At 36.2% G+C, this 27,772-nt stretch overlaps 1 protein-coding gene across 1 annotated transcript; it reads left to right on the top strand.

Moving 5' to 3' along the window:
- Window positions 1-27,291, top strand: CTNNB1 (catenin beta 1). The gene is given in 19 exon segments (XM_053714344.1): window positions 1-35; window positions 147-255; window positions 12,102-12,153; window positions 12,494-12,721; window positions 12,827-13,080; window positions 13,597-13,835; window positions 14,862-15,063; window positions 15,214-15,358; window positions 15,467-15,570; window positions 15,674-15,982; window positions 15,985-16,014; window positions 18,784-18,942; window positions 19,017-19,136; window positions 19,237-19,347; window positions 19,350-19,389; window positions 19,509-19,630; window positions 20,243-20,303; window positions 20,385-20,607; window positions 26,443-27,291. Coding segments are annotated over 16 exon segments (2,346 nt in total). The 5' UTR covers window positions 1-35; window positions 147-255; window positions 12,102-12,140; the 3' UTR covers window positions 20,594-20,607; window positions 26,443-27,291.
- The last annotated feature ends 481 nt before the right edge of the window (window positions 27,292-27,772 follow it).

Genomic DNA, 27,772 nt, shown 5'->3' with positions numbered 1-27,772 from the left:
CGAGAGGAGTGAGTTGAAGATTTCTTTTTTTTTTGGTATTTATATTTATTTTCGTTTTGGAGTTTGCAGCGTGTTGTTGGATCATTTAAGGGGGATATTAACCACCGTATGACCTTCGTTATTTAATAAACCTATTTGCCGTACAGACAGAGTGACGGAAACCACCGGACATCGGGGTTGGTGGAGGAGGAGGAGGCCAGCACCTTGTAGGATTGTGTGATCGCTCCCGAGGAGCTGGGAGTAACCACGCATCTGGTAATTTTATTTTTTCCATGCTTCTAGTTAATAGCATAGCAATACAAACACAATGGTGGCGTGTGCGTGTATCTATGGTGTTTGTCTGCATTTTGTTAATCAGTTCAAGTTGTGCGAGTTCTGCAGCTGTTTAGACTCCCTGTGTGTTTTGGGTTCAAGATGCCCTCTAATAGCGCTTAAGGTTTTGGTGCGTGGGCATAAACTGTTATGTAACTCATTTTGAGATGGTGTATATATTTTTTTAGCAGAAAATTTAATTTAGTAAGAACCATTTTGCTTCCTGTGGTCTCCAGTACCACAGAAGCACACGTCACTAGTTTTATAGTGGGATGCTAAAAACATAAGAACGACGAGTGAAGTTATATGTAGTATGTGCTCTTCATTGGAGACTGGATTTTTTTTTGAATGAAGTGATGGGCACCAGGCTTAATTGTGCAAAGTCTGTATGGTCGCTGAATTTTAGGTGTCTCAGAATATCTAGTAAACAGCGTTGCATAGATTTGATGATGCTTTATGATTTTGATATAGGCTTGAACGGCGTCTAAAAGCGTTATTTTCATGGCATTTTGTTTGTATATTGCTGCATTATTAGGTTAAGGATTTGTTTGTGCACCAGCTGTGGAGGTGCTACTATTATGCAATACAACTAATTGCAGGTTGCAATTTTTTTTTTTTGTCTTCTCACCCCACCCTCTTCATCTTGCTTCCCAAATAGTAGGTTCTTTGTCGTGTACGAAAGATTCATTAGGGTCCTTAATTCTCCCCCCTACCTAGCATCTGTTAAACTTGACAAACTACATTTACAAGCAAGAAATCAATACCATTTTATTTTTTTTCAAGGTAGTGTTCAGAGTAAAAAGTCCAGATCCCTGGATTTTTAGCTTTTGTTTCCTTTTTATAGCTCCAGGTTTAGAATCTTATGGCTGTATAGTGTCTTTGTTTCATTATAGAATGAGGAATTTAGCTACTTACAGAAGTGTTTGCCCTGTTTCAATCCATACTGTTGTAGCTCTATAATCCTTTATTTTTCAGAACGTAGATAAATTGCTATATTTTAACTGGACATCTTCAAACTCTAAGCGTTGGGTTAACCCCCTCCTAAAATTGTGTAGTTCATATATTTTGGGTTGCTTGACAATCCTAATTTTGAGGAACTACAGAATGCTTACTTTCTTTGGATGTTAAACTTTTTATGTGAGCTGTCTGTACACGGATCTAGTTATCCACCTTTTTCCCTAATGTGTAAATATCTTGTAACTGTTTCACAACATTGGAACGTAGTGCAAATAAAGATCAGTGTCTTGCCACAGTCTCCAAGCAGTATTTGGGATTATAAGAAGTTAATGTTTAAGGGATATGAAAACTAAAAATGTATCAGAGTATAACACTTAAGTTTTTTATTTACTTCTATTAAATTTGCTTGGATCTCATGGTTTTGTTTGTTGAAGAAACCCAGCTAGATGTCTGGATCACTAGATGGCAGGATATAGTGCTGCTATCTAGTGATCTTGCAAATGGATAACTATTGCAAAACTGCTGCCATATAGTGTCCTAGACATGTGCATGCTCCTGAGCTTATGTCCCTGCTTTTCAATGAGGAAAAATGATCATTCTAAATTAGAATGTTTAAAATTGTATTTTGACTCATGAACGTATGTTGGCAATGAATGACTAAATACATTTTTCATATAGAGAAAACTATGTTCCTAAGGGTGTGTGGTTTGCACTTGCAGAGTTAGTTTAGGGTCTTCAAATACGGTTTAGTGTCTAAAAAGGAGATTATGGAAATTTGTGTTAACTTGTTTTTGTAGCAATGAAAGAATCTCTGCAAAACATTATGTAATTTATTGGTTTCTTCTACATACATACAGCCAGTCAGTAAATCATTAATTAGCTCCCAATAAGACTAGCTTTTTGCCAGCACATTTCTGTCCCTCCTGCTATAGGCTAACAATTTAAAATTTTAGGTTTGGAGGGCAGCTAACTAAAGACTAGTTTCTAAATCATTGCTAAGACGAATTGAGCTCTTGATGCTTCATATAGCCATAAATCCTATGTATGCAGCTTTTCCAGTAAAATCTATAAGATATACCAGTGTGGCTAGCAGGGTCATGCAAATTTATCTGAGCCATGGATGCTGTTTATATAATCAATTTTGAGGCTGGATAATTTGTTTCCCCAGATTTCATGTGACATTGGTTGTGAAACAAGCTACACTTGTTTGTGTTTGCTTATTAAAGTGTTCTGGGGCTGCACAGCTCCATTATTAAAGAAGGATCTCAACAACAGATTCTCAGTTTCACTTACTATGCAGTTAAAATAGACCGCTCCTGTATTAGACTTCAGTTTTTCAAGACCTAACTTTAACCCTTAAATTCTTTAGTCAGTATTTTAAAATCGGTTTACCTTGACACGTTTCAAATGGCTTGTAACAGCAGCAGTTTTTAAAATGTATGTGACATTGCGCATTTTCGATATTTGTATATGAAGATTTGCTAATTGAAACCACAACCCAATGAAATGGACGGAACCTGCAATGATGGCAGACCTGCTTATCTGTATGTACATAAGACCCTCATCTTATCTCTATACATGCTACAAGCAATGGAAACTAACATTTTAGTATCAATGGCCAACCCCCACTGGGATCCTTATTTCTATAACCATTACTTGAATGGAAAGTCTACTTGAATTTTGTTTTTTAAAAAAAAAGATGAATTTCTTTACTAATTCCCCAGTGTTGCATAACAAAAGATTATAATTTTTTGCTTCTATGATTACCTGTAGCTAAGCCTCTGCAGAATGCCCCTAAATGTAGCCACCAATCAGCAAGCTCTACTTGGTGTGCTGAACAAAAAACGTGCTGGCTAATAAGCTTACTTTCCTGCTTTATCAAAGATACTAAGAATGAAGAAAAGTGAGTAAATTAGAAAGTTGCTCAAAATTGCATGCTCTATCTGAATCACAAAAGAGAAAATTTGGTTTTCATGTCTCTTTAAAGGGACAGTATACTGTAAAATAGTTTTCCCTTAATGTGTTTACAATTGCTTTTTTTGCCAACTGCAGATTAAAAAATGTATGAAAAATAGCTTTTTAAGGCTTATTTGTGTATATTAAAGCTCTGATTTTGTGTTTTGAAGCCACAACCTAATAAAATGGGTTGAGCTTGTAGGTATAATCAGATCTCATTGCTGTATCACATTGTGTCATATACCTGCTTCTTTATCTTATATCTGTCCTTAAAACAACCACCAGTACTTTGAGAGAACAATGGAAAATCAACATTGTATTACCTTATCTCTGCTATATCCCACTGGAGTGTAATTTCTTCTGCTGGCTGTGTTTACAAAGCTTATCTATAGCTGGTACGCGCGGCCACAAACTTTCAGAATAGGTGGGGATACCACATGCTAAATCAACAATTTCAAATGCCAATATAAGGGTAAAGGAGCTACTTGTAAACAATTTAATACACTCCAGCAGGTAAAGTGGATCATTGGGAACAAATTAAAGGGGAGAAAAATTGAGTAAACTGTCCCTTTAAAAAGCACTGAGGTATCTTGCAGGGCTTAGAAACAGGCAAGCTTAGAGGTTATAAAGCAGGGCTCACAAACCTGGGAGCTACTGACTCCTAGACTTTTACCCCTGGCTCCTAACTTTTTGTGTTATTCTCCATATATCTATAAATCCAACTGCCTGGCTCCTAAATATTCTTACCCGCTCCTAATTTTTAAACAGATTTGTCAAGCACTGTTAAAGTATATAAATATTAACAATGTTAGTTAAAGGGACACTGAACCCAATTTTTTTTCTTTCGTGATTCAGATTGAGCATGGAATTTTAAGCATCTTTCTAATTTACTCCTATTAAATTTTCTTCATTCTCTTGGTACCTTTATTTGAAAAGCACAAATGTAAGTTTAGATGCTGGCCCATTTTTGGTGAATAACCTGGGTTGTCCTTGCTGATTTCCACCAATAAAGTGCTGTCCAGAGTACTGAAACCAAAAAAGCTTAGATGTTGTCTTTTTCAAACAAAGATAGCAAGAGAATGAAGATAAATTGATCATAGGAGCAAATTAGAAAGTTGCTTAAAATTGCATGCTTTCTGAATTGCAAAAGAGAAAATTTGGGTTCAGTGTCCCTTTAAGAAAAGCTGGTGAATGGGTAGTAGTTATCTATCTAAAGCAATAATACAATAACTCATGGCTCGACAAACCCAGGAGCCACTTGCTCCTAGAATTCTATCCTTGGCTCCTAACTTTTATGGTTATTCTCCATATATCTATATAACAAATACTGTCTGGCTCCTAACTTTTAAAGAGATTTGTCAAGCTCTGCAATAACTTATACCAAAAATACTTATAGTTGAAAGGGACCGTCTAACTGGTGGATAAAAGTAGTAAAAACAGCTTTTTCAAATTACATTGGTAAAGGAGCTATTTTTAATACACACCAGCCATAAAATGGATCATTGGGAGCACACAAGAACACTGTCCCTTTATCTCAGGGATGGGGGGAACCCATCCAAAAGTTTCACAACTTCATTACCCATGATGCGTAGGCACTCTGAAGTCCAGTTGAGCATCAAGGGAAATGTAGTTCTCAAACATCTGGAAGGCCAAGGTTTCCCATCCCTGCTTTAAAGGGACAGTCTACACTAAAATGTTTGTTTAAAAAGCTTAGATAATGCCTTTACTACCCATTACCCAGGTTTGCACAATCAACATTGTTATATAAATATACTTTATGACCTTAAAACCTCTACATTTCTGCCTGTTTCAAAGCCACTAAAGACAGCCTCTTAACACATGCTTTTTTTATTTGCTTTTCACAACACACGACTGCTTATTAATGTGGACCATAAAGATAACATTGTGTTGATGCCAGAGGAGTTTAAGAGTTAGCACAGTACTGAATGCAAGTCAATAGAGAAGTCATGTGATCAGGGGACTGTGAGAAGATGCTTGGATACAAGGTAATCAGCTATAATTAAAATAACTGATTATGCAAAACTGGGGAATGGGTAATAAAGGGATTATGTATCTTCTCTATTGTAGGCTGTAACTTAACTCAGTGGTCGACAAATCTGTTTAAACTTTTGGAGCCAGTAAGAATATTTAGGAGCCAAATATACTTTTAGGAGCCAGACAGTGGTATTTGTATATAAATATATGGAGAATAACCCAAAAGGTTAGGAGCCAGTGGCTTCCTGGTTACTGAGTTTGTAGAACCCTGCCTTAACTGGTTGTAAGGGAATAACTGGGTCAGAGACTAACTGTTCTGTAGCTTAGAAATTAAAGGTACAGTAAAGTTTAAACTTTCAAGATTCAGAGTTTGCGATAAAAAAAAAAAACTTTCTAGTTTTCTAATATCAAATTTATATTCTATTGCTATTCTTTGAAGACTAAATCTAGGACAGGAGCTTGGAGTAAAGCAATACATTTTTTATTTATTGGGTTCTTGTATACAAACATAAAGAATGTCTAGGAAAGTGATCTGATTTTCCTACAAGCTCAACCAATTAATGGGTTGTGGTTTCAATTCAAATAACAAAACCATTTTATACTTTACATCTAGTATAGCCAATGGGGGGCGGGTACACTTTTTACAGTACCCTTTCCAGTGTTCCCTCTAAGGCCAGTTTTGTGTGCGGCCCAGCAGAGGGCTTTTTTAACGCTATATTGTTTGACAAACTTATGTTTTTGACTTGGTCAAGTTCAGTAGTACTCCTAAAAAGAAGCTGTTTTTACAAGTGACAGTACAGGAACTTGGTATTGAGCACTTAAAACGTCAAGCCCCACATTTTTTTTTCTTTCATTAAAGGGACATTCAAGAAATGAATAAGCTTAAAATTACATTGTGCATGCAGTGTAATGGGGGGGGGGGGGGGGATAGCAAACAATGAATTTAGATTTGACTTTGGAAACTACCTAGGCTACTTAACCCCTTCCCACTGTTAGGGTGTTCTATTCAGTCCTAACTGCGATGGGCTTTAGCGTCGTTAGGACGGCATAGAACATCCTAGCTGTCTGGCTGTCCTGAAGCCATAGTGGCTTGGTAAATGGGATTGCGGATTGGAGCACGTGCCTAGAATCATAGGCACTCCCCCCTGACTATCACATAAATGAATGTGATTTAAATTTGTTTACATCGGAACTTTGCCATGTGGCTCCCTGGGTTTGAGCACTGCCTTTTTCAGTATAAACATCTAACATAAATTAAGAGTTTCTGTAAATAGACCTTAATCATTTGACATGGTCTTGAGACCTACATGTTGTTGTCTTAATACTTCGGATGCAATACATTTATTGAATGAGATTGCTTTGCACCCACCTAACTACACAGGTGCTTGGGTGTATTTGAGACTGACATGCTTGGTGTTCAGACGTACGTACATACGTTTGTTTTTTTTTGTCCTTTTTTAGCATTTTGAACTTAGCTGTAGTTCAGTGGCTTTGATACTGGACATGAACAGCAGTCTAGAAATTCAACTCCTGAAAAGCAGTAATTTCTGCACAGTAAAGGAGAACAGAGGCGCTACTCTAAGGGGAGTCTTCTTTTTGTGCTATTGCCTTGTATATGCATACTCTTGTAAAATGTGCACCTCTTTCCTCCCTATGGGAAGAGACACTAATAGCAGGAAAAATAAAGTGCATAATCTACCAAGGCATATCCCTTAAATGAGCATTGTTAATACCACACATTAAAATTGTAGTATCAACTTTAATATGTAGAAAACGTTGCAACATTTTTTTTCCCCTTTTTTCCTAAAATTCTGAAAATTGTGGTCTCTACAATTCTTAAATGCAAGGGAATTCCAGACTTAAGAGTGATACATTCAGCACGATCAATTTGTTCCTGTATCGAACTTGTCTAAGAGTAGGAAACTAGGTTGCAGAATGTTTGTGTCCATTTTCTCATGGATGTTAAATCTTAGATTTTCAATTTAAACAAATATATAAAGTGTTCTCCACAATTTTGCAAGCCAGGTGGCATATTATGAAGTAGCCAGGCAGGGGCAGTAATTTCTAATATCCTTTTGCTATTCAAAGCACACGCCTATTTTATAAGTTGCATGTGTTTGTCTTGTGCAATTAAAAAATATTTAATTTGCTAATTTTAGTTTCATATTGGCTTAAAATGAACTGGGTGGTCCACCCACTAAAAAGGTCCTGGAGAACACTGATATAATCTCCATAAGCTCTTTTGCTTTGACCACACAATTCTAAGTCATAATTTCTCATGGTTTAGAGAGACCATGACATTTTAAATAAGTTTCCAATTTACTTCTATTAAATTTTTCTTTGAAATCTTATGAGTCAATCTAGGTAGGCTCACAGGAGCTCAGGAGTGCTCACTTGTCTAGCATTCTTTAGTATGCTATGGCAACAGTGTTTTGCAACAAACACGTTCATGCTACTATGAGGCTGTGGAGATTTACTCTAACAAAATATAACCTGATGTAGTAAATTGGGGAAAGTTGTTTAAAGTGTCATTCTACTCCAGAATTCCTTATTAAAAATATATAAAATCCCTGTATTGCCTATTCTCCAGTTTCTCATAACCAACAGTCATATTATACTTTTTCTCTCTAGCTTGTAGCTAAGCCTCTGCAGAATACCCTTATTTAAATTCTTTTGAGTGACTTGAATTTTAGTGCCCTCATTCCTAAATCCAGACGTGAGAACGAAGCAAATTTGATGATAAAGTAAATTGGAAAGCTGTTAAACATTCATTATTCAAATAGGGCATGTAATTTTAGTTTGACTAGACTGTCCCTTTTTAAAATGACAACCTCCATCTGAATCATGTTTTTATTAGTTTCCCTAAGTGTTTATAGAGAAGCTTCATAATCTTAAATGACATTATTCAACTTTGCCAATTTGGTTTCTTGAATTCCCCCCCTCCCCCCCTAAAGTTTGTCAGGGCCTGGCATATGCTCTTTAGGATCTTGTTCCCCCAAAAAGTGTGTATATAAAGACGCTGCAAATTTTTCCAATGGAAGTAGATTAGCAAAGTGTTTTAAAACTGCATGCTCTCTGAAGTTTATTTTTGACTTGTGTCCCTTTAAAGTGAGTCTATCCTTTTACAAAAGCTAGGATTGACTATTGAAACAAAGGGACTTTCATTCATGATGTAAAAGATACTTCATGTAGAAAGCTGCTTTATTTGTTTCAACCGATCGCTGTTAGCTGCTACAGCAGCCCACGGCTAAAAAAAATCACATGGGCGCCACGCCGGATTTACCGCACAGCTATTGGCTAAGAGGTGAAAACGTCACCTCTTAGCAAAAAATTATTTTAGCCCTGTGCTGCCGTAGCAGCTAAGAACCGTGATTGAAACAAAGGAGCTTTTATACAGGAAGTATCTTATACTTAATGTATGAAAGTCTCTCCTTTTTAATTTGTTTCAATAGTTGAAACTAGCGGTTTGTAAAACGCTTGGATTGACTTTCACTTTAAGTCTTAGCCACCAGAAACTCCAGTTTTAATAGGCTTTGTGTAACAGACTGTAGTATTGCTGTAATGCAGTTTATTGTAAGAAGGGAAATGCGTTGAGTATGAGATTTGATTTAGCAAACAAATCAAGAACTGGACCTTTCTATAAATTTGAAAGTTAGACACATTACCAGGTGAAGGAGTAAGCCTGTGTCAAGCTTTTACCATGGCAGTTAAGATGACCGCACAGCCTTCTGAATTTGATTTAGAAATGTGGGCCAAATTGGAATACATGAGTTTCTCATCTAAATATACAAGCCATTGAATGTAATACCTTAAAGGGACAGTATACTGTAAAATAGTTTTTCCCTTAATGTGTTTACTATTGCTTTTTTTACCAACTGCAGAGTAAAAAATGTATGAAAATGAGCTTTTTAAGGTTTATTTCTGTATATTAAAGCTCTGATTTTGTGTTTTGAAGCCACAGCCTAATAAAATAGGTTGAGCTTGTAGGTATAATCAGATCTCATTACTGTATCACATTGTGTACATATACCTGCTTCTTTATCTTATATCTGTCCATAAAACAATCACCAATACTTTAAGAGAACATTGGAAAATCAACATTTTATTACCTTATCTCTGCTTTATCCCACCGGGAGTGTAATTTCTTCTGCTGGCTGTGTTTACAAAGCTTATCTATAGCTGGTACGCGCGGCCACAAACTTTCAGAATAGGTGGGGATACCACATGCTAAATTAACAATTTCAAATGCCAATATAAGGGTAAAGGAGCTACTTGTAAACAATTTAAAACACTCCAGCAGGTAAAGTGGATTATTGGGAACAAATTAAAGGAGAAAATTTTTGAGGTAACTGTCCCTTTAAGTTGAAAGTGCGGTTCTAGGGTATTTACTAATGTGCAGATTATTTTGTATTTCGATAGTGTGAAGGCCTATTAAGGCTTTAAACAATTTTCCAATTTACTTCCATTAACAATATTCAGTGTGTGTGTATATGTATATATAATTTACACTTGTGTCACCAGCTCCTTCTGAGCATTGTAAGAGTTCACAGAATATACGTATATGCGCTTGTGATTGGCTGATGGTTGTCACATGATACAGTAGTAGAAACAGACATAACTTTGAAGTTTTTTTGAAAACTATATTTATTTGAAGTTCAGACTAAGTGCTATTGCATCGACTTCTTATGATGCAAATCTATTGTATTTACCGGTACTTTAACCCCTTGAGTGCTAACTGCTGAGCTGACGGCTCAGAGCTGTCGCTTGCACTCTCCCACCTTGAGGGAGATCTGGGGGCTCCCACCCCGCCGATCAGGTCTGTATAGTGACAGGCATCACATTTTGCGTGATGAAGTCGCCACGCAACTTTTATTTAAGAAAAAAAAAGTATAGGGAAAGGGGACATGCTGCTCATCTCAGGCATCTAAGCAGCTACATGAAAGGTAATCGCCTATCCTTTCCAACGATATAAGTCTTGGAAATCTGAAAAAAGTTTTTAAAAAATTAAACCCTCAAATCAGCTTAGCACTTACGGTTAAACAGATAAGATAAAATGTTTGTGTTAAACAAAAAAGGCTAAGCTGTTGAATGCAGAAATGCCCCCTATTGCTCTTTTAAGAGCCAGATTTATGCTTGTGAAAGATCACCACACTAAGATTTGGATTTGCACAAATCTGTGTGGCAATTTTTCACAAGCATATCAGTCTCCAAAAAGAGCCAAAGTAAACGAGGGACTGCCTGCTTCTGCATTCAGCAGCGCATGTCTAATAACAGTATGGTAACTAGCTAGCCATTAAAGGGACATGAAACAAACATTTTTTTTTTTCTTTCATGTTTTAGAAAGTGAAATTTTAAACAACTTTCTTATTTACTTATCTAATTTGCTTATTTCACTTGATATACTTTGCTGAAAAGCATATCTAGATAGGCTCAGTAGATGTTGCTTGGTGGCTGCACATTGACTTGTGATTGGCTCACCCATGTGCATTGGTTTTCTTCAACAAAGGATAGCTATAGAATGAAGCAAATTAGATAATAAAAGTAAATCTGTATGCTGTTTAAAACTGTATTCTCTATCGGAATCGTTCATGAGAATTTTTGGGTTTTAATGTCCCTTTAAAGGACCAGTAAACACAGTAGATATGCATAAGCAACAAATGCAAGATAATGAGACAATACAATAGCATTTACTCTGAATTTCAAATGAGTAGTAGATTTTGTTCTAATACATTTCAAAGTTATGTCTATTTCCACTCCCCCTGTACCATGTGATGGCAATCGGCCAATCACAAATGCATATACGTATAGTCTGTGAGTTCTTGCACATGCTCAGTAGGAGCTGGTGACTCAAAGTGTAAATATAGAAGACTGTGCACATTTTTTTTTTTTTTTTTATGGAAGTTAATTGGAAAGTTGTTTAAAATTACATGCTGTATCTGAATCATGAAAATTTAATAAAACCTGAGTGTCACTTTAAGTTGTAGTTAAACACAGATCAAACTTCAAATGGTCTATGTACTGCTCTGCATGCTGTGGCCTTTAGTTTGCAAGCCAGTTAATGTATAATATCCATCATTGCATTTCTCGAACTGCAACTCCCAGCTTCGCCTACAAAATTAGCATTAAGCTGTTTTTATTAGGCATATGAATGGTATCTGTCAGCAGAGGTTTTTTTGTTTTTAAATACCAGAGAGTATGCTCTAACCTGTTCTGGGAAACCAAATGGATCATATCACTGATAGGGATACCATTTCTGGCTACTCAATTTTGAACAAAATTGTCTTTATATGCTTTTAATTTGGGGATTTTAGATCACCCACATTAAAAGCATAAATTGACAATTTTGTTCAAATTTGAGTAGCCAGAAATTGTATCCCTAACTAAAAAATTTTAGTGTTTTTTTCCTTCTAGATAAGTACAGCTTTAGGCTTTACTTATCTAGAAGGAAAAAAAAAAATAATCTAAATGAGTCACCTATTTCAATTGAAAGCCCAACCTTTCCCACAAGTCTTACTACGAAGTAACTGAAATATTCACACAAACACTTGTTCAACTGAGACAAACCTAAACCAGTATAAACTGCTAGAATTGCCCCCTTGAGTATCCAGGTTTGTAAATGTTTCCTAGGAACAACCTGCTTTAATTTAGGCATGGGAAATGTATTCCTGTGTTTATCCTCTAAAAGAGAATACATTGCAAGGTTTTATGAAATACAAACTTGAAGCATAATGTCACAATTTCAGTTTATCTTGGCAGGGATGCATATTTGCTTGGTGCAGGTGTCTAGATAGGAATGATGCATGCACTGCTTTAGCTGAAAGCTGTTAAAGAATGCATGTTAAAAATGGTGTTTAAATTACTTTAATTTTTTTGTGTTGTAGGTACGTCATCGCAACCTTGGTTTTGGAAGGTAGTGAATCATGGCAACACAAGGTAACTCCCCTCCCCCCCCCCCCCCCCGTGTGTGTGTTTGTTGTGTTTTATTTTTTTAATATAGGCCTTTGCTTAATTTGAATTTAATTTTAAAATGTAATAGTTTTCAAAATTTATTTTCTAGTAAGTCTGAAAGTGCCTGAGTGTTTTAAGCCCATGCTACCTAGGCTGTCATTTCACTGATATGAACAAAATGTAGTCTGGCATTCAAAGTCCTATGACGGTATTCTAAAAGAACAGTAGTTTAAAGATTTGCCCCTTGAAATTCTGACCCACTTTATTTGATAGCAAACTCCTTGTTTGTCTGGGCAAACTTTATAATCGGTCTTGTTTTTTGTAGCTGACTTGATGGAGTTGGACATGGCTATGGAACCTGACCGAAAGGCAGCAGTGAGCCATTGGCAACAGCAGTCCTATCTGGATTCTGGCATTCATTCTGGAGCTACAACCACAGCACCGTCTTTAAGTGGCAAAGGGAACCCAGAGGATGATGATGTGGATACCAATCAAGTTCTTTATGAATGGGAACAGGGTTTCTCTCAGTCCTTTACCCCAGATCAAGTAGCAGGTAAGTTTATAGCTAAAATGTCCCCCTCTGTTATGAAGTGTAGTGTGAAAATATAGTACTTAACACTTTTTTTTTTTTTTTTTTTTCTTTTTTTTTCTAAAATAGATATTGACGGCCAGTTTGCAATGACCAGAGCCCAAAGAGTTCGGGCTGCCATGTTCCCTGAGACGTTGGATGAAGGTATGCAGATTCCATCAACACAGTTTGACTCTGCTCATCCTACAAATGTTCAGCGCCTGGCCGAGCCTTCTCAGATGCTTAAACATGCAGTGGTCAATTTAATAAACTATCAAGATGATGCTGAATTGGCGACTCGTGCCATACCTGAACTAACAAAGCTACTGAATGATGAAGACCAGGTATATAACCAAATGACTTGTTGCATTTACAGCCTAAAAATCTGTTAAAGTAAACACATTTTATAAGCATAGTTAGTTATACCCAGTATCCTTCTACTCATGAGTGCTGCCATTCGTTTCTAATGTTTGCAAATGTGGTGCAATTATTTGCCTGCAGTGAAGTCTAGGTTCCAAAATGGCAGTGTCTAGGAGACAGGTGCTTGAAATGTATTTACTGGGTGGGGTGTGTTTTTTTTTTTTTTTTTACCTGCAACAATGTGACAGTTTTATTGCCTGATCAAGTTTTAAAATGGTCAAAATAGTGATGTGGTGGTCCATGGTTTAATTCCTTTTTTCAAGGCATTATGGTGGCATTACTGACACTTATATCCGTATCAATACTATTTGATTTGTACACTCTCTGAAACCTTAAAGGGTTAAGCCTGTTTTACTAATTACAATAGGAGGTTCAGAATGTTAATGTTCAAACACTCTTTAGCAATTTCAACTTTTATAGATCTTAATCTCTCTCTCCAGGTGGTGGTTAACAAGGCTGCTGTTATGGTTCATCAGTTATCTAAGAAAGAAGCTTCTCGCCATGCCATTATGCGATCTCCACAGATGGTATCTGCAATTGTTAGGACAATGCAGAATACAAATGATGTTGAAACTGCACGTTGCGCTGCTGGAACTCTTCACAACTTATCTCACCATCGTGAGGGCTTGTTGGCTATCTTCAAATCTGGAGGCATTCCTGCTCTGGTTAAAATGCTTGGGTGTGTAATGTGGAAAAAGTATACTGACTTAAAGGGACAGTCTACACCAGAATTTTAATTCTTTATCCTTTACTACCCATTCTCCAGTTTTGCACAACAGTTATAATTTTTACCTTTTTGTATCTAAGGCTCTGCAGACTGCCCCCTTATTTCAGTACTTTGACAGACTTGCTTTTTCAGTGCTGACTCATAAATGACTCCATTGGGATGAGCACAATGTTATTTATATGGCACACGAACTAGCAATGTGACACTGTCAAAATGCACTGAGATAAAAGGCAGCCTTCATGGGCTTGGACATTGGCATATGTGCCTGTTTAGGTTTCAACAAAATAGCTAGAGATCAATGCAAATTTGAAGATAGAAGTAAATTGGAAAGTTTAAAATTGAATCAAATTTAATTGTCCCTTTAAAGGGACAGTTTACACTAATTTGTATATCGCTGCATGTAAATAGATACTTCTATAAAGAAGAATATGCAGAGATACTGATCTAAAAATCCTGTCAAAACTTAAAAGCTCCCAGTTTAGCACTGTTGAGATTAGGCTGGGAAAACAAGAGCAGACACTTACCCCTACTCCTTCCTCCATGTGAAAAGACTGATACCCTAAACAGGACCTAGCAGGCGTCTGTAAACTCACGTATACATCTGACACTCGTGGCTTGATTAGGAGTCACTAATAACAATGTGAAAAAAAAATCTATACACTTAAAAAAAGCTCCCAGATGGGCTATATCAATGGATCTACATAACATTTATGCAAAGAAAAAATCTAGTGTACTGTGTAGAATGTTTCAGTTAGGTAAAGGTTAGCATAGCATTTGGCTCTCCAGCATCTGTTTAATGAGCAGTTTTCAGATGTAACTTACAGTAAAAGCATGCTGGGGTTTTTTAAATATGGGTTAGTACATTTTATTGTTACTGAGGCAACATACTATTTTAAATGGTAATTTTGTTTTATTTCTATGTACACTTTTTTTTTTTTTTTTTGGCTATTTGCTAAAGTTTCATGTTTATACTTTCAGGTCACCAGTGGACTCTGTGCTTTTCTATGCTATCACAACATTGCATAATCTTCTTCTGCATCAAGAAGGTGCCAAAATGGCAGTCCGTTTGGCTGGTGGACTGCAAAAAATGGTTGCTTTGCTGAACAAGACAAATGTCAAATTTCTTGCAATCACTACAGACTGTCTCCAGATATTGGCCTATGGGAATCAAGAAAGCAAGGTTTGGGCTCCGTGCTACTTTGCTTTTTTTTTTTTTTTTTAAACTTCGTGCCTGATACTTTAATTGAGCATGCTAAAATACATGAATATAAAAATGCTTGTAATTGTCGTACACCAAAAATTTAATTTGATTTTTTTTTTTCTTATATAGCTCATTATTCTTGCAAGTGGAGGGCCTCAAGCACTGGTGAACATAATGAGAACTTATAGTTATGAAAAGCTCTTGTGGACCACAAGTCGTGTGCTAAAGGTTTTATCAGTATGCTCTAGTAACAAGCCTGCAATTGTGGAAGCTGGTGAGTGATTTGGAAGTTGGTTAATGGCAGCAGTAAGCATGTAGTCTCTAGCTGTAAAAATTTTTTTTTATTTATATGTATAATAATGTGTAGTGATTTGTGTTCTAGGTGGCATGCAAGCTCTCGGTTTGCACCTTACTGACCCAAGCCAGCGTCTCGTTCAGAACTGTCTTTGGACTTTAAGAAATCTTTCAGATGCAGCAACTAAGCAGGTATTGTGTAAAAATATCTAACATTCAAGAAGCGGGTTTGGTTATTTTTTATTAATGATTTAAAACTCTTTTTTTTTTTTTTTTTTTTTTTTTCCTTCTCCAGGAGGGCATGGAAGGCCTTCTAGGAACTCTTGTGCAACTTCTTGGCTCAGATGACATTAATGTTGTAACTTGTGCAGCTGGTATTCTGTCCAACCTGACATGCAACAACTACAAAAATAAAATGATGGTTTGTCAAGTGGGTGGCATAGAAGCTCTAGTGCGGACTGTACTGCGTGCAGGAGATAGAGAGGACATCACTGAACCTGCAATTTGTGCTCTTAGACACCTCACCAGTAGGCATCAGGAAGCAGAGATGGCTCAAAATGCTGTGCGTCTCCACTATGGACTTCCAGTAGTAGTGAAACTTTTTGCACCCCTCCTTCTCACTGGCCCCTGATTAAGGTAAAACGGGACACTCCACTTGTCTATTTAAAAAAAAAAAATAAAAAAAAAAATTAAGACTCGCTGATGCCACCACAATTATGCTCAACCTTTACTTTCCTGGTTAGACTTTTATTTAATCAGGTTTGCAATATAGAAATGCATAATTTTTGTAGTCTACTTCTACCCAATGAAACCATTATTTAAATTCTCTGATTACTTTAAGTAAAACTGCACATGCAGTCTTAACAATTTGGCCTCATTCCTTGGTAAGCGTTGCATTGGTACAAACTGTGATCAAGCAGAATGAAATACAATTTAAAAGAACCCCAAGTCCAAAATTTTTCAACGAGCACACAACTGTAAACTACTTTCCAATTTGCTTAAATATATGTATCTAATCTGTCATGTATAAAATTACACCCTCTTAGAATTCTATGGTTTTTATATATCGGGACATACCAATCTGGTCCTTAGCAAGTCTTGGGTAAATACAACCTCGGATAAACATCACAACATTTTAGTGTCATGATTCATTTAACAAAATGGAGAAGCCATGTGTGAAAAACAAAGGACACCCTTATTGCTTCAGAAGAAATTGCGAGCATGCTTATCAAATGCGCTTGATTAATTATCAGCAAGTGTGACCACCTCTATAAAAGCCAAAGTTTTAGCAATTTGCTTGTCTGGAGCATTCAGGTGTGACACTATGCCAAGGAGAAAAGACACCAGCAATGATTTTAAAGAAGCAATTGTTATGGTCCATCATTCAGGGAAGGATTATAAGGCATTTCTAAACAAAGTCCATCATTCCAGAGTGAAAGATTATTCACAAGTTGAAAACATTCAATACTACTGGCTCATTCACTACTGGGAAGATTGGCAACTAATTCACCCCAAGGTCAAAGCCCACAATGCTTAGAAATTGCAAAAAAGTCACATCTCACTCTAAAGGCCTCAGTTAGCATGTTAGAGTTCATGACAGTAAAATTAGAAAGACTGAACAAGTGGTGTTTTTAATGGAAGGGTTGCCAAGAGAGCCTCTTCTCTAAAAAGTACATGGTTTGCAAAGTTTCATCTGAACTACTTGTGGAACAATATCCTTTGGACAGACGAGATCTAAAGTGGAGATGTTTGGCCATAATTAACAGCCCCATGTTTGTGCTGATGTGTTTGGCAAAAAGCAAACACCTCATAACTGACAAGCACAGTAGAGGGGGGATTTGGGCTTATTTTGCAGTCAGTCGACCATGAACTCCTCTGTATACCAAAGTAGTCTAGATTTATGTGAGGCCATCTATCTGGCAAAAGCTTGACTGAAATTGGGTCATGCAACAGGACAATGATCTCAAGCACACCAGCAAATCTACAACAGAATGGCTGAGAGAAAATAATCAAGGTGTTGCAATGTCAAAGTCCAGATCTTAACCCGATTTGACATGCTGTGGTGGGATCTTAAAGCTGTTCATAAACTGCCTGAAAACTTCAATGAAATGAAGCAATGTTTTAAAGTGGCCCAAAATTCCTTCACAAAAATGTATGAAACTGATTGTAACACAGAAAACTGTTCATGTTAATGCTAAAGGTGATTCTACAATGGCTACACCGTGTCGTGATTTTAAAAAAAAAAGGCCAAAATGGAGAAATGTGGTGGTCTGGGGTTGTATTTATCAAATTAAGACTTGCTAAGGACCAGATGTCCTGATATGTAAAACCATAAAAAGTTCGGAGGGTGTACTTTTTTTTTTTTTCTCTTTTTTTTTTTTTCTCTTTTTTTTTTTTTTTTTTTTATGCTCAACTTCTCATAATGAACATAACTTTAATTTGTAGATTGAATTTCAAATTACTACTGGATTTTGTTCTGACAGTTAAAGTGACTTCATACCCAAATTTTTAAGCACATGAAAGTGATGCAGCGAAGCTGGTTAGAAAATCACCTGAACACCCTCGATATTTTAACTCAAATTTCATGAGTATCCACACCCCACTATGTCATGTGTAGGCACAGTCTTGTTTTCCTATTTTAAATTCTATGTAATCCTCAGCAATGCTGATTGATTTAAAGGGACGGTATACACCAATTTTCATTTAACTGTATGTAATAGACTAATATAAAGAATATGCAAACTAAGTGGTTTTATAGCAAAAAGCACTCGCCCCTCCCCCTTCTGAATTTGAAGACTCTTTGCACAAACAGGAGCAAGCTGGAGAAGGTATACATTGGTATTCTAAAACTTTGGGACTTGGTTAGGAGTCTGAAAATCAGAGCAATGTTTAAAAATGAGCAAAACTAAATTTAAAAAAAAAAGCTCTTTAGGCTATATAAATGGATCTACAAAACCTTTATGCAAAGAAAAATCTAATGTATAATCTCCCCTTTAGTATCTATTTACACAGCACTTTTGTGAGCTGAAGAACTTTTGAGGTTTTTTGTCTGTTTTTTTTTGTTTTTTTTACAGATGCTCAGGTGATTGTCAGCTTTTTAGTTATGCTGCATCACTTCAAGTGATTCAGCATGCGAGTATTGTCCCTTAAGTGTTTTTTGCATTTTATTGGTTATGATCTATTGTATTTAATGGCCCTTTAACTTATCTGATCTTGCAAGGTTCAGCAACATCCCAGATATTCTTAGAACCAAAGTGGATACCACAAGAAATTGATTTGAAAATTAAAATTTACCTTCTGTCACTGTTTTCACTTTTGATAAATCTCAATGTTTCTAATAAGAATGTTAATACTTTTTGCAAACACTTTACTGAAATTTAGTATAACAAAGCCTTTTCGTTCTAGGCTACAGTTGGCTTGATCCGCAACCTTGCTCTTTGTCCTGCCAATCATGCTCCCCTGCGTGAACAAGGTGCCATTCCAAGGCTTGTTCAGTTGCTTGTAAGAGCACATCAGGATACCCAGCGACGCACATCAATGGGTGGAACACAGCAGCAGTTTGTGGTAAGTATCACCAGCACCTGCCTTTGGAGATGTAGTTGCAAAAATGGGTTTCCAATGATTTTTTCTTAATTAAGGAGGGAGTCCGAATGGAAGAGATTGTTGAAGGCTGCACAGGTGCTCTTCACATACTGGCTCGTGATGTCCACAACAGAATTGTTATTAGAGGTCTGAATACCATTCCATTATTTGTACAGGTATGTTTAAAACAGTCAGCTATATCACCCTTGATAATGTTAAGACTGCATTTGTATGAAATAGTGCTTTTGTTCATTGACATGCCTTTCTTTCTACCAGTTATTGTACTCACCAATTGAAAACATCCAAAGAGTAGCAGCTGGGGTGCTTTGTGAGCTTGCCCAAGACAAAGAGGCTGCTGAAGCCATTGAGGCTGAAGGAGCAACTGCACCCCCTCACTGAACTGCTTTCACTCTAGAAACGAGGGAGTTGGTAAGTAAGACTAAGAGAAAAAAAAAACCTTGTCACCTAACTGCAAGCTATACTCTTTATACATGGGTGCCATAAAAGTAACTGCTTCTAACTTTTTTTTTTATTTAAACTTTCAACAGCAACTTATGCAGCAGCTGTTCTATTCCGTATGTCAGAGGACAAACCACAGGACTATAAGAAGCGCCTGTCAGTTGAGCTTACTAGCTCACTTTTCAGAACCGAACCAATGCCATGGAATGAAGTAAGTATACACTGATTTCATTAGACTGCTAAAGCCTTACTTTTCAGCTTCTTAGGTTTGTACTTGATGTGTTTTGACAAATCTGAAGTTGTATTAACAAGTACTTTCTAATTGAGTCAACTATGCATAACTTTATTTGGGAGCCTTCTTCCTGTCTGTCAGTATTTTAGTTGGCATTTTGACTGACTTATGGTTTGGGTCAGCTGGTGTATTAACTCTGTAATGTCATGGTACTCTAGAGCAGAATTTTTTTAAAAAAAAAAAAGATATCTTGGCTAAGGGATCATCTTATAGCAGTTTCCCATGCTGATGCAACTGATAACTAGTAAATTTGTTCATGTCCACATCTAGGTATTTGTGAAACTTTTGTGATTCACATTAAGGTTTTAGCATTTTGGGAACACTTTTTGGATGTCTTGGTCACTACTTTGTTGGCCTACATGTTTAGTACTTTGCATTGATGACTTGCTAGTGCAGGCAAGCTTATCCACTTTTGAAAGCACAACTTTTATATTTTTTACCTTGGTTATGATACTTGAAATATCTTCAGTATTTAAAATCTGCAGTGCATTTTACTAGTTGCCTCTAAAAGAGATGGTGTTTTTGTTTTAGACTGGAGATCTTGGTCTTGACATTGGAGCCCAAGGTGAACCACTTGGCTATAGAACAGATGGTAAGTGTTGAGGGGGTGTGTACATATGCGTGTAATTTTAAAATTGAAATAACTGATATTCAACTGTTAATCTGAATCTAGATCCCAGCTACCGTTCTTTCCATCCTGGAGGTTATGGTCAGGATGCAATGGGAATGGACCCAATGATGGATCATGATATGGGAGGTCACCACCCAGGTTCAGACTACCCTGTTGATGGACTACCTGATCTAGGCCATGCTCAGGATCTTATGGATGGACTGCCTCCAGGTGACAGCAATCAGTTGGCCTGGTTTGACACTGACCTGTAAATACTTTATACTTGGTAAGTAATATCTGCTGGATAACTGTGGGACACTCATTCTTGTATATTACTATTCAATAAATCAAAACTGAAGGTCTTTAATGTTCAAAAGATTGTAGTGCATCTGAAGTCAGTTACTTGACTGATATCCAGAATAAAAAAAAATGGCAGCTTCAGAAGGTGATACTACATATTTCAGTTATCACCAGTTTATGAACCAAAAATGTCAACGAAGCATGGCTTAAAGGGACAGTAATTTAAATTTTTCACTTAAAGGACCAGTCAACACTGATCTGCATAATCAACAAATGCAAGGTAACAAGACAAAGCAATAGCACTTAGTCTAAACTTCAAATGCCTAGTAAAATTTTTCAGACAATTAAGTTTATTTCCACTCCCCCTGTACCACGTGACACCCATCAGCCAATCAAATACATACACGTACCATGTGACAGCCATCAGCCTATCACAAATGCGTATATGCTTATTCTGAATTCTTGCACATGCTCAGTAGGAGCTGGTGACTCAAATAAAGTGCAGTCTAAACTTTAATAGAAGTAAATTGGAAAGTTATTTAAAATTACATGCTCTATCTGAAAAGTAATTTTTACTTGAGTGTCCCTTTAAAGGGATATGAAACATTTATTTTGTGCTTCAGACAGAACATACAATTTTACAGAAGTTTCCTATTTACTTCTATTAAGCTTACTTTGTTCCCATGATATTCTATATTGAAGATATCTAGGTAGCCATCTGAAGCACTTTGGCAGAAAATAATGCTGCCCTCTAGTGCTCTTACGAATGAATAACTTGTTTAAAAACTGCTGCCCTATAGTGCTCCAGAAATTGGCTGACTCCTGCATTTCAACAAGAGAACAGTCAAACTGATACTAGAAGTAAACTAGAAAGTTTTAAAATGGCATGCTCTGTCTGAATCATGAAGAGAAATAATGGATTTCGTATCCCTTAATGTGTTTACATTGACTTGTTCCAGCTGCAGAGTTTTTTGTCCCCACCTATACTAAAAAAATTCAATACTCAAATTGGCCCTATAACATGCAAAAACAGCAGTTTCAAAATAAAGTTGAGAAATGTATTTGTAAATTGTAATGCACTACAGCATGCAAAATGGATCATTGGAATACGGGAGAAAAATCACTAATTTGAGCTGCTTGCAATTTGAATATAAGTCTTGATCATGGTTTGAGGTTTTTTTTTAAATTTCAAAACAAGGTAGTCATACAGGAAGCAGTTGTACTACATTTAGTAGCCTGATCTGAGTTAATGTTTTTTTTTTTCATGAAATTTAATATACACTAAACGTAAGTACAGTTGCTTATCTTGTATAAAAGTCCAGCTCTATAGTTGAGGTAGTAGAGTACGCTATAAAGAGCAGTGTAAGCGTGTTTGGTATGCTATTTGGGGCCGAATGATATACACTTTATATAATCCGATTAGATGTGAAGTTTGTGCACAAATGTAAACTAATTATGCATTTTGAAGGTCCTCACTTTGTCAGCGGAAATCCTTTTTTTTTTTTTTTTTTTAGCTGCAGTTGTCAAAAAGCCACACCTTACCGTATTTGGAGGAGTTATTTCAGGCCCAATGATCATGGCTACCTGTTCACAATTAGGGACTTTGTTAGCCATGAGAGGTCAGCAGGCTGTATTTCAATTCTGAGAAATTACTTAATTTTCTTAGCTAAACTACCTGTAAAGGTGGCAAAACAATGAAAGTATATTGCCATGTTTTTCTAATTATGCATAACTATAAACAGATTTATATAGAATGTTTACTGTCCCTTTTTTTTTTTTTTTTTCTTTTTTTAAAATGGACTCAATTCAAAATTGAACCATTTAAGTGACTAAAGTCTAAAAATTACATGCCCTATTGGAATTATGAGAGTTTATTTTAAACAACTTTCCAATTTGCTTTGTTCTCTTGGTATTCTTAGTTGGAAGCTAAACCTAGGTAGGCTCATAATGAGCTAATTTCTTAGACTTTGAAGTGGCCTCATCTGAATGCATTTTGACAGTTTTTCACCACTAGAGGGCGTTAGTTAATGTGTATCATATAGATAACATTGAGCTTACGCACAGTTACCTAGCAGTCAGCACTGATTAGCTAAAATACAAGTCTGTCAAAAGAACTAAAATAAGGGGCAGAGGTGTAGATACAAGGTAAAACATGCATTATTAGAACTGTTGGTTATGCAAAACTGGGGAATGGGTAATAAAGGTCTCTTTTTAAACAAAAATTCTGGTATTGAGTCCCTTTTTTTAAAATATGCAAAAAAATGCCTGAGGCACCAACTCCTAAGTGTGTAAGAATTTGAATTCACAGTAAATTAGTTTTGTGAATGTAACTTAGTGAGAGAAAATCCTAGCGTTTTACAAACCCTAGGATTTACTATTGAAACAAATTAAGGGCACTTTCATTCATGAAGTATGATACTTCATGAAGAAAGCTCCTTTATTTGATTCAATTGATAGCCGTTCTTAGCTGCTACAGCAGCCCACGGCAAAACATATTTTTTTTTGGCTAAGAGGTGACTTTTTCACCTCTTGGCCAATAGCGCTGCGGTAAATCCGGTTTGGCGCCCATAGGAACTGGATTTAACGCATGGTTATTGGCTAAGAGGTTTTTAGCCATGCGCTGCTGTAGGAGCTAAGAGCGGCGATCGATTGAATCAAATAAGGAGCTTTCTACATGAAGTGCCCTTAATTTTTCAGTAGTAAATCCTTGCGTTTGTAAAATGCTAGGATTTACTTTAACCATACAGTGGAAGAGGAATTGAACTAATTTGAAATTGTTGATCTAATTTTTATTATGCCCTTGATTATGAAAGTATACTGTAATGGTAAATTTAAGTGTTTAGTATGGGTGGATGCAGCAATTTCAGATGGGGTGGGGGGGGTTAAAGAAGCTAGTTAATAACTATTTAATATACCAGTTTAACCCCTTAAAGGGACAATACTCATATGCTAAATCACTTGAAACTAATGCAGTATAACTGTAAAAAGCTGACAGGAAAATATCACCTGAGCATCTCTATGTAAAGGAAGATTTTACCTCACAATCTCCTCAGCTCAGCAGAGTAAGTTCTGTGTAAAAAGTTATACTTGGCTGCTGCCAGCTGCAGATAAAAAAAAAAATTAAATGATCAGCCAATCGGCATCAGCAGTGCTGAGGTCATGAACTCTTACTGTGATCTCATGAGATTTCATAGTAAGCTTCCTTTACCTGATTGGTGAAATATGAGAGTTCACAAGGCTCATCCTTTCAGCTGTCCCAGGACAGACACACTAAAATGCTGCTTAGAAATCCTTTACAATGGGAGGTGGCTACTGAGGAACTTTTGAGGTACAATCTTTCTTTTTTACATAGAGATGTTCAGGTGATATTTTCTAGTCTGCTTTTTACAGCTATGCTGCATCTCTTTCAAGTGTTTAAACATTTGGGTATTATGGCCCTTTAAGAACAAGGCCATTCAATTTCTTACCCTTAAGGACCAGGGCTATTTTTACGTTTCTGTGGTGTTTGTGTTTAGCTGTAATTTCTTACTCATTTACTGTACCCACACATTAGATAGATTTTCTCTCACCATTAAATGGACTTTCTTAAAGGGACAGTTCATCCAAAAAATGTCTCCCCTTTAAATTGTTCCCAATGATTCATTTTATCTGCTGGAGTGTCTTAAATTGTTTACAAGTAGCTCCTGTACCTCTATTTTGGCATTTGAAATAGCTGATTTAGCCTGTGGTATCCCAACCTATACTGAAAGTTTCTATACTGGAGTATATTCTATTGAATAGCCTAAGTAAACGCAGCCAGCAGAAGAGATTACACTCTCATTGGGGGGCATGATAGTTAAGTAATACAATGATAATTTTCCATTCTTCTCTCTAAGTATTGAGCTTTGGTGTTCCAGACAAATATAAGATAAGGAAGCAAGTCTGTGTACATAAGTGATAACTTAATGAGATCTGATATTACCTGAAGCTCAACCCATTGTAATAGGCTGTTTAAAAACACAAAACCAGCTATTTAATACACAAATAACCAAAAAATGCAATTTCTCATACATTTTATACTCTGCAGCTGGTATAACAAGTCATCGAAAATACATTCATATAAGAACTATTTTAGAGTGTACTGTCCCTTTAAGATACCATTTTCATCATATCTTATAATTTACTATAAAAAATATAGAATATGATGGAAAAAATGAAAAAACACTATCTAACCCTGACCCCCCCCCCAAAAAAAAAATCTGTTACACATCTACAACCACCAAAAAACCATGCTAAATAGTTTCTAAATTTTGTCCTGAGCTTAGAAATACCCAATGTTTACATGTTCATTGCTTTTTTTTTTTTTTTGTAAGTTATAGGGCAATAAATAAAAGTAGCACTTTGCTATTTCCAAACCATTTTTTTTCTCAATTAACGAGTTACATTGGAACACTATCTGTCAGGAATCCCTGAATATCTGTGTGTGGCTCTCTGCATCAGTATTTGAAAAAGGTATTGCTGTGATGCCTCAACATCTCAGCATTACGGCAATACCTTAAATGGCTGGAAGCGACCAGGATCGATTCCAGCCGCTTTAAACCCCTAACGACTTATAGGGTATGCCGTTGGTCTTTAAAGACCAGTTTGTGTTTGACGTTCCCTGTACACAACGTGTCAAGGGGTTAAAAAAATTGTAATACATTGAAGAAGAATTTTACAGCACACTGTCCCTTTAAGTTAATTCAGCACAACTTATTTTGCCTTGTCAACCTTAAATAACCATTAAATACAGAAATTGCATTCTCTTATGCAAAGCGCTTGGTCTGTATCACAAATGTCTCATGTGACTGTCACATGTACAATGAACTTACACATTCAATAGTAGCTGTCTTAAAGGGACAGTCAAAATTAAACTTTCATGATTTAGCTCATGTGATTTTTAAACAACTTTTTCAATTTCATTCTAACAAATTGCAGTCTTTTCATATTTACAGTTTGAGTCACTAGCTCCTGAGCTTGTGCAAGAATTCACAGAATATACATATATATGCATTTGTGATTGGTTGGCTGTCACATGGTCACATGGTACAGGGGAAGTGGTAATAGAGAACTGAATTTGTCAGCCTGAACTTCAAATTAGTAGTTTTCTTTTTTTTTTTTTTTCTAAGTGCAGTTGTATTTTTTTTTGTGTGCATTTGACTATGCAAATGTAATGCATTTACTTGTCCTTAAACAGACTGTCCTTTAAATCGGAAAAGATGGCTAAATTCTCTTACCCATTTCCCAGTTTTACATAAACACTTACATTATACTATTTTTTTTTTTTTTTTTTTTTTTAACATGTTTACCTTGTATCGTATCAGACACTTATCACACCTATTTATTGGCTTGCATTTTAGCCAATTAGTGCTGTCCCCTGCACAATGTCATCTGTTGCACACATGAATTGGCTCTTGTTGGAAAACGCTAATAAAATAGGTTTTAGGTTTTTTAGTGTCTTAAACGGGTATAAATTTAGAGGTATAATTATGTTGGATGTGCAAAGTTTGGCAATTAGTAGTAAAGTTGGTTTGTGTAAAGAATAACATTAAAAACATTTTGTACCGTCACTTTAGTGTACATATAAATATGCACACTTAAGTAATGAGAGTGGATTTTTTTTTTAATGCTTTTCTGAATAATTTGAAATATTGTACCCTTGAAGGGGGGGGGGGGGAAATGATTGCTGGTCGGTCAGTAGTAAGATCCACTTCAAACAATAGAGCATACCACAAAAGTAGATTTGTTGTGCATTAGAAATCTACAGTATTAACTTACATGCAATTTTTTTTTTTTCTCCTAGTGATCGTCTGAATGAATCTGCATTGTGATTGGCCTGTAGAGTTGCTGAGGGCTCGAAGGGGTGGGCTGGTAATCTCAGAAAGTGCCTGACACACTTACAAAGCTTAGTTTCCTGTGGGAACAATGGAAACTAACTTATGTTCTGGTCCTTTTTTTTGATCGGAGGAACAATACCAATGGATTTTGGAAGTGACTCGTACATCAAGAATGCACAGGAATAGTTTGCAAGCTGGAACCTATCAAAACACTAGCCTTGTTTAAGTTTTTTATTTTATTTTTTTTAATTTGTAATGGTACTGACCTAGCTTGCTTTCTTCTAGTATTTTAGATTTATTTTCTGCAGTTAAGTCTCTAGTGTTCAGTTAATAGTGCTTATTGCTAAAGCAGTTTCTAATTTTTAAGGATAAAGTAACAGTGTAGAACACTAATTCATACTCACTAATTGTATCCTGACAAAGTGGAACATTGTGTAGCCTTTTTTTGTATAAAACAAATAGAAATGGTCCAAATAGTTTTCTTTTTAATATGCTTAATAAGCAGGTGGATCGATTTTTGATCAAAGCTTTTATCTGGGATATGTCTGGGTAGGGGCCAGTAAGAATCAATTTGGAACTTGTAATGGACACTTTACCAGTTGCCTTTTTATCCCAAAGTTATTGTAATCTGATGCCACAGATGAATGAGAATCCAATTCTAAAATGGCTCAGAAGGATTAAAGTGGACTTTTAATGCATTCTGCCGTGTCAAGTTATTTTAAACCAGTCCATGTGGAATGGGTCTCTGTGGTCTTATGGAAAGAACTTAAATGTTTGTAAATGTAATAAACAAAGTAAACTTATTTTTAAATTCATGTCATGTTAAGAATCATTTATTTAACAAGGTGTTATCTCGCGGCGGTTTATTTCAGTGTTGCACTTGCTCACTGTATTGGGGTTCACTGCTAATGACTTTTCCATGAAACACTTCACAACTCTAAGAATTATTTTGGATATGGTTAGAATGATATTTCAAGGATATTAATGGAACCTAAAACCCAACTTTCTTTCATAACTTGCATCGTTACCTTGATATGCATTTTGAAGGAATAGCAATTCACTGCTTGGGACATAAAGGAACATAATACTCATTCTAAATCACTTGGGAAGTGATGCAGTTTCACTGTATAAAGCGGACTTGAAAAGAACACCTGAACGATGCACACACTCTAGCAAGTCCTGAGACAAGCATCCTGACTGGCTGTTGACCTCAAATGTCCTAATTAAAGTTTTTACAGTGGGATGTGAATAAAATATCTTTCCAATGGCATGGAGTCCACAAATCCATTCCAATTA

Source organism: Bombina bombina, chromosome 5 (genome assembly GCF_027579735.1).
Source record: "Bombina bombina isolate aBomBom1 chromosome 5, aBomBom1.pri, whole genome shotgun sequence".
Classification (NCBI taxonomy): Eukaryota; Metazoa; Chordata; class Amphibia; order Anura; family Bombinatoridae; genus Bombina; species Bombina bombina.
The sequence above is the reverse complement of the archived record's forward strand: the minus strand, read 5'-3'. Positions and strand labels throughout refer to the sequence as shown.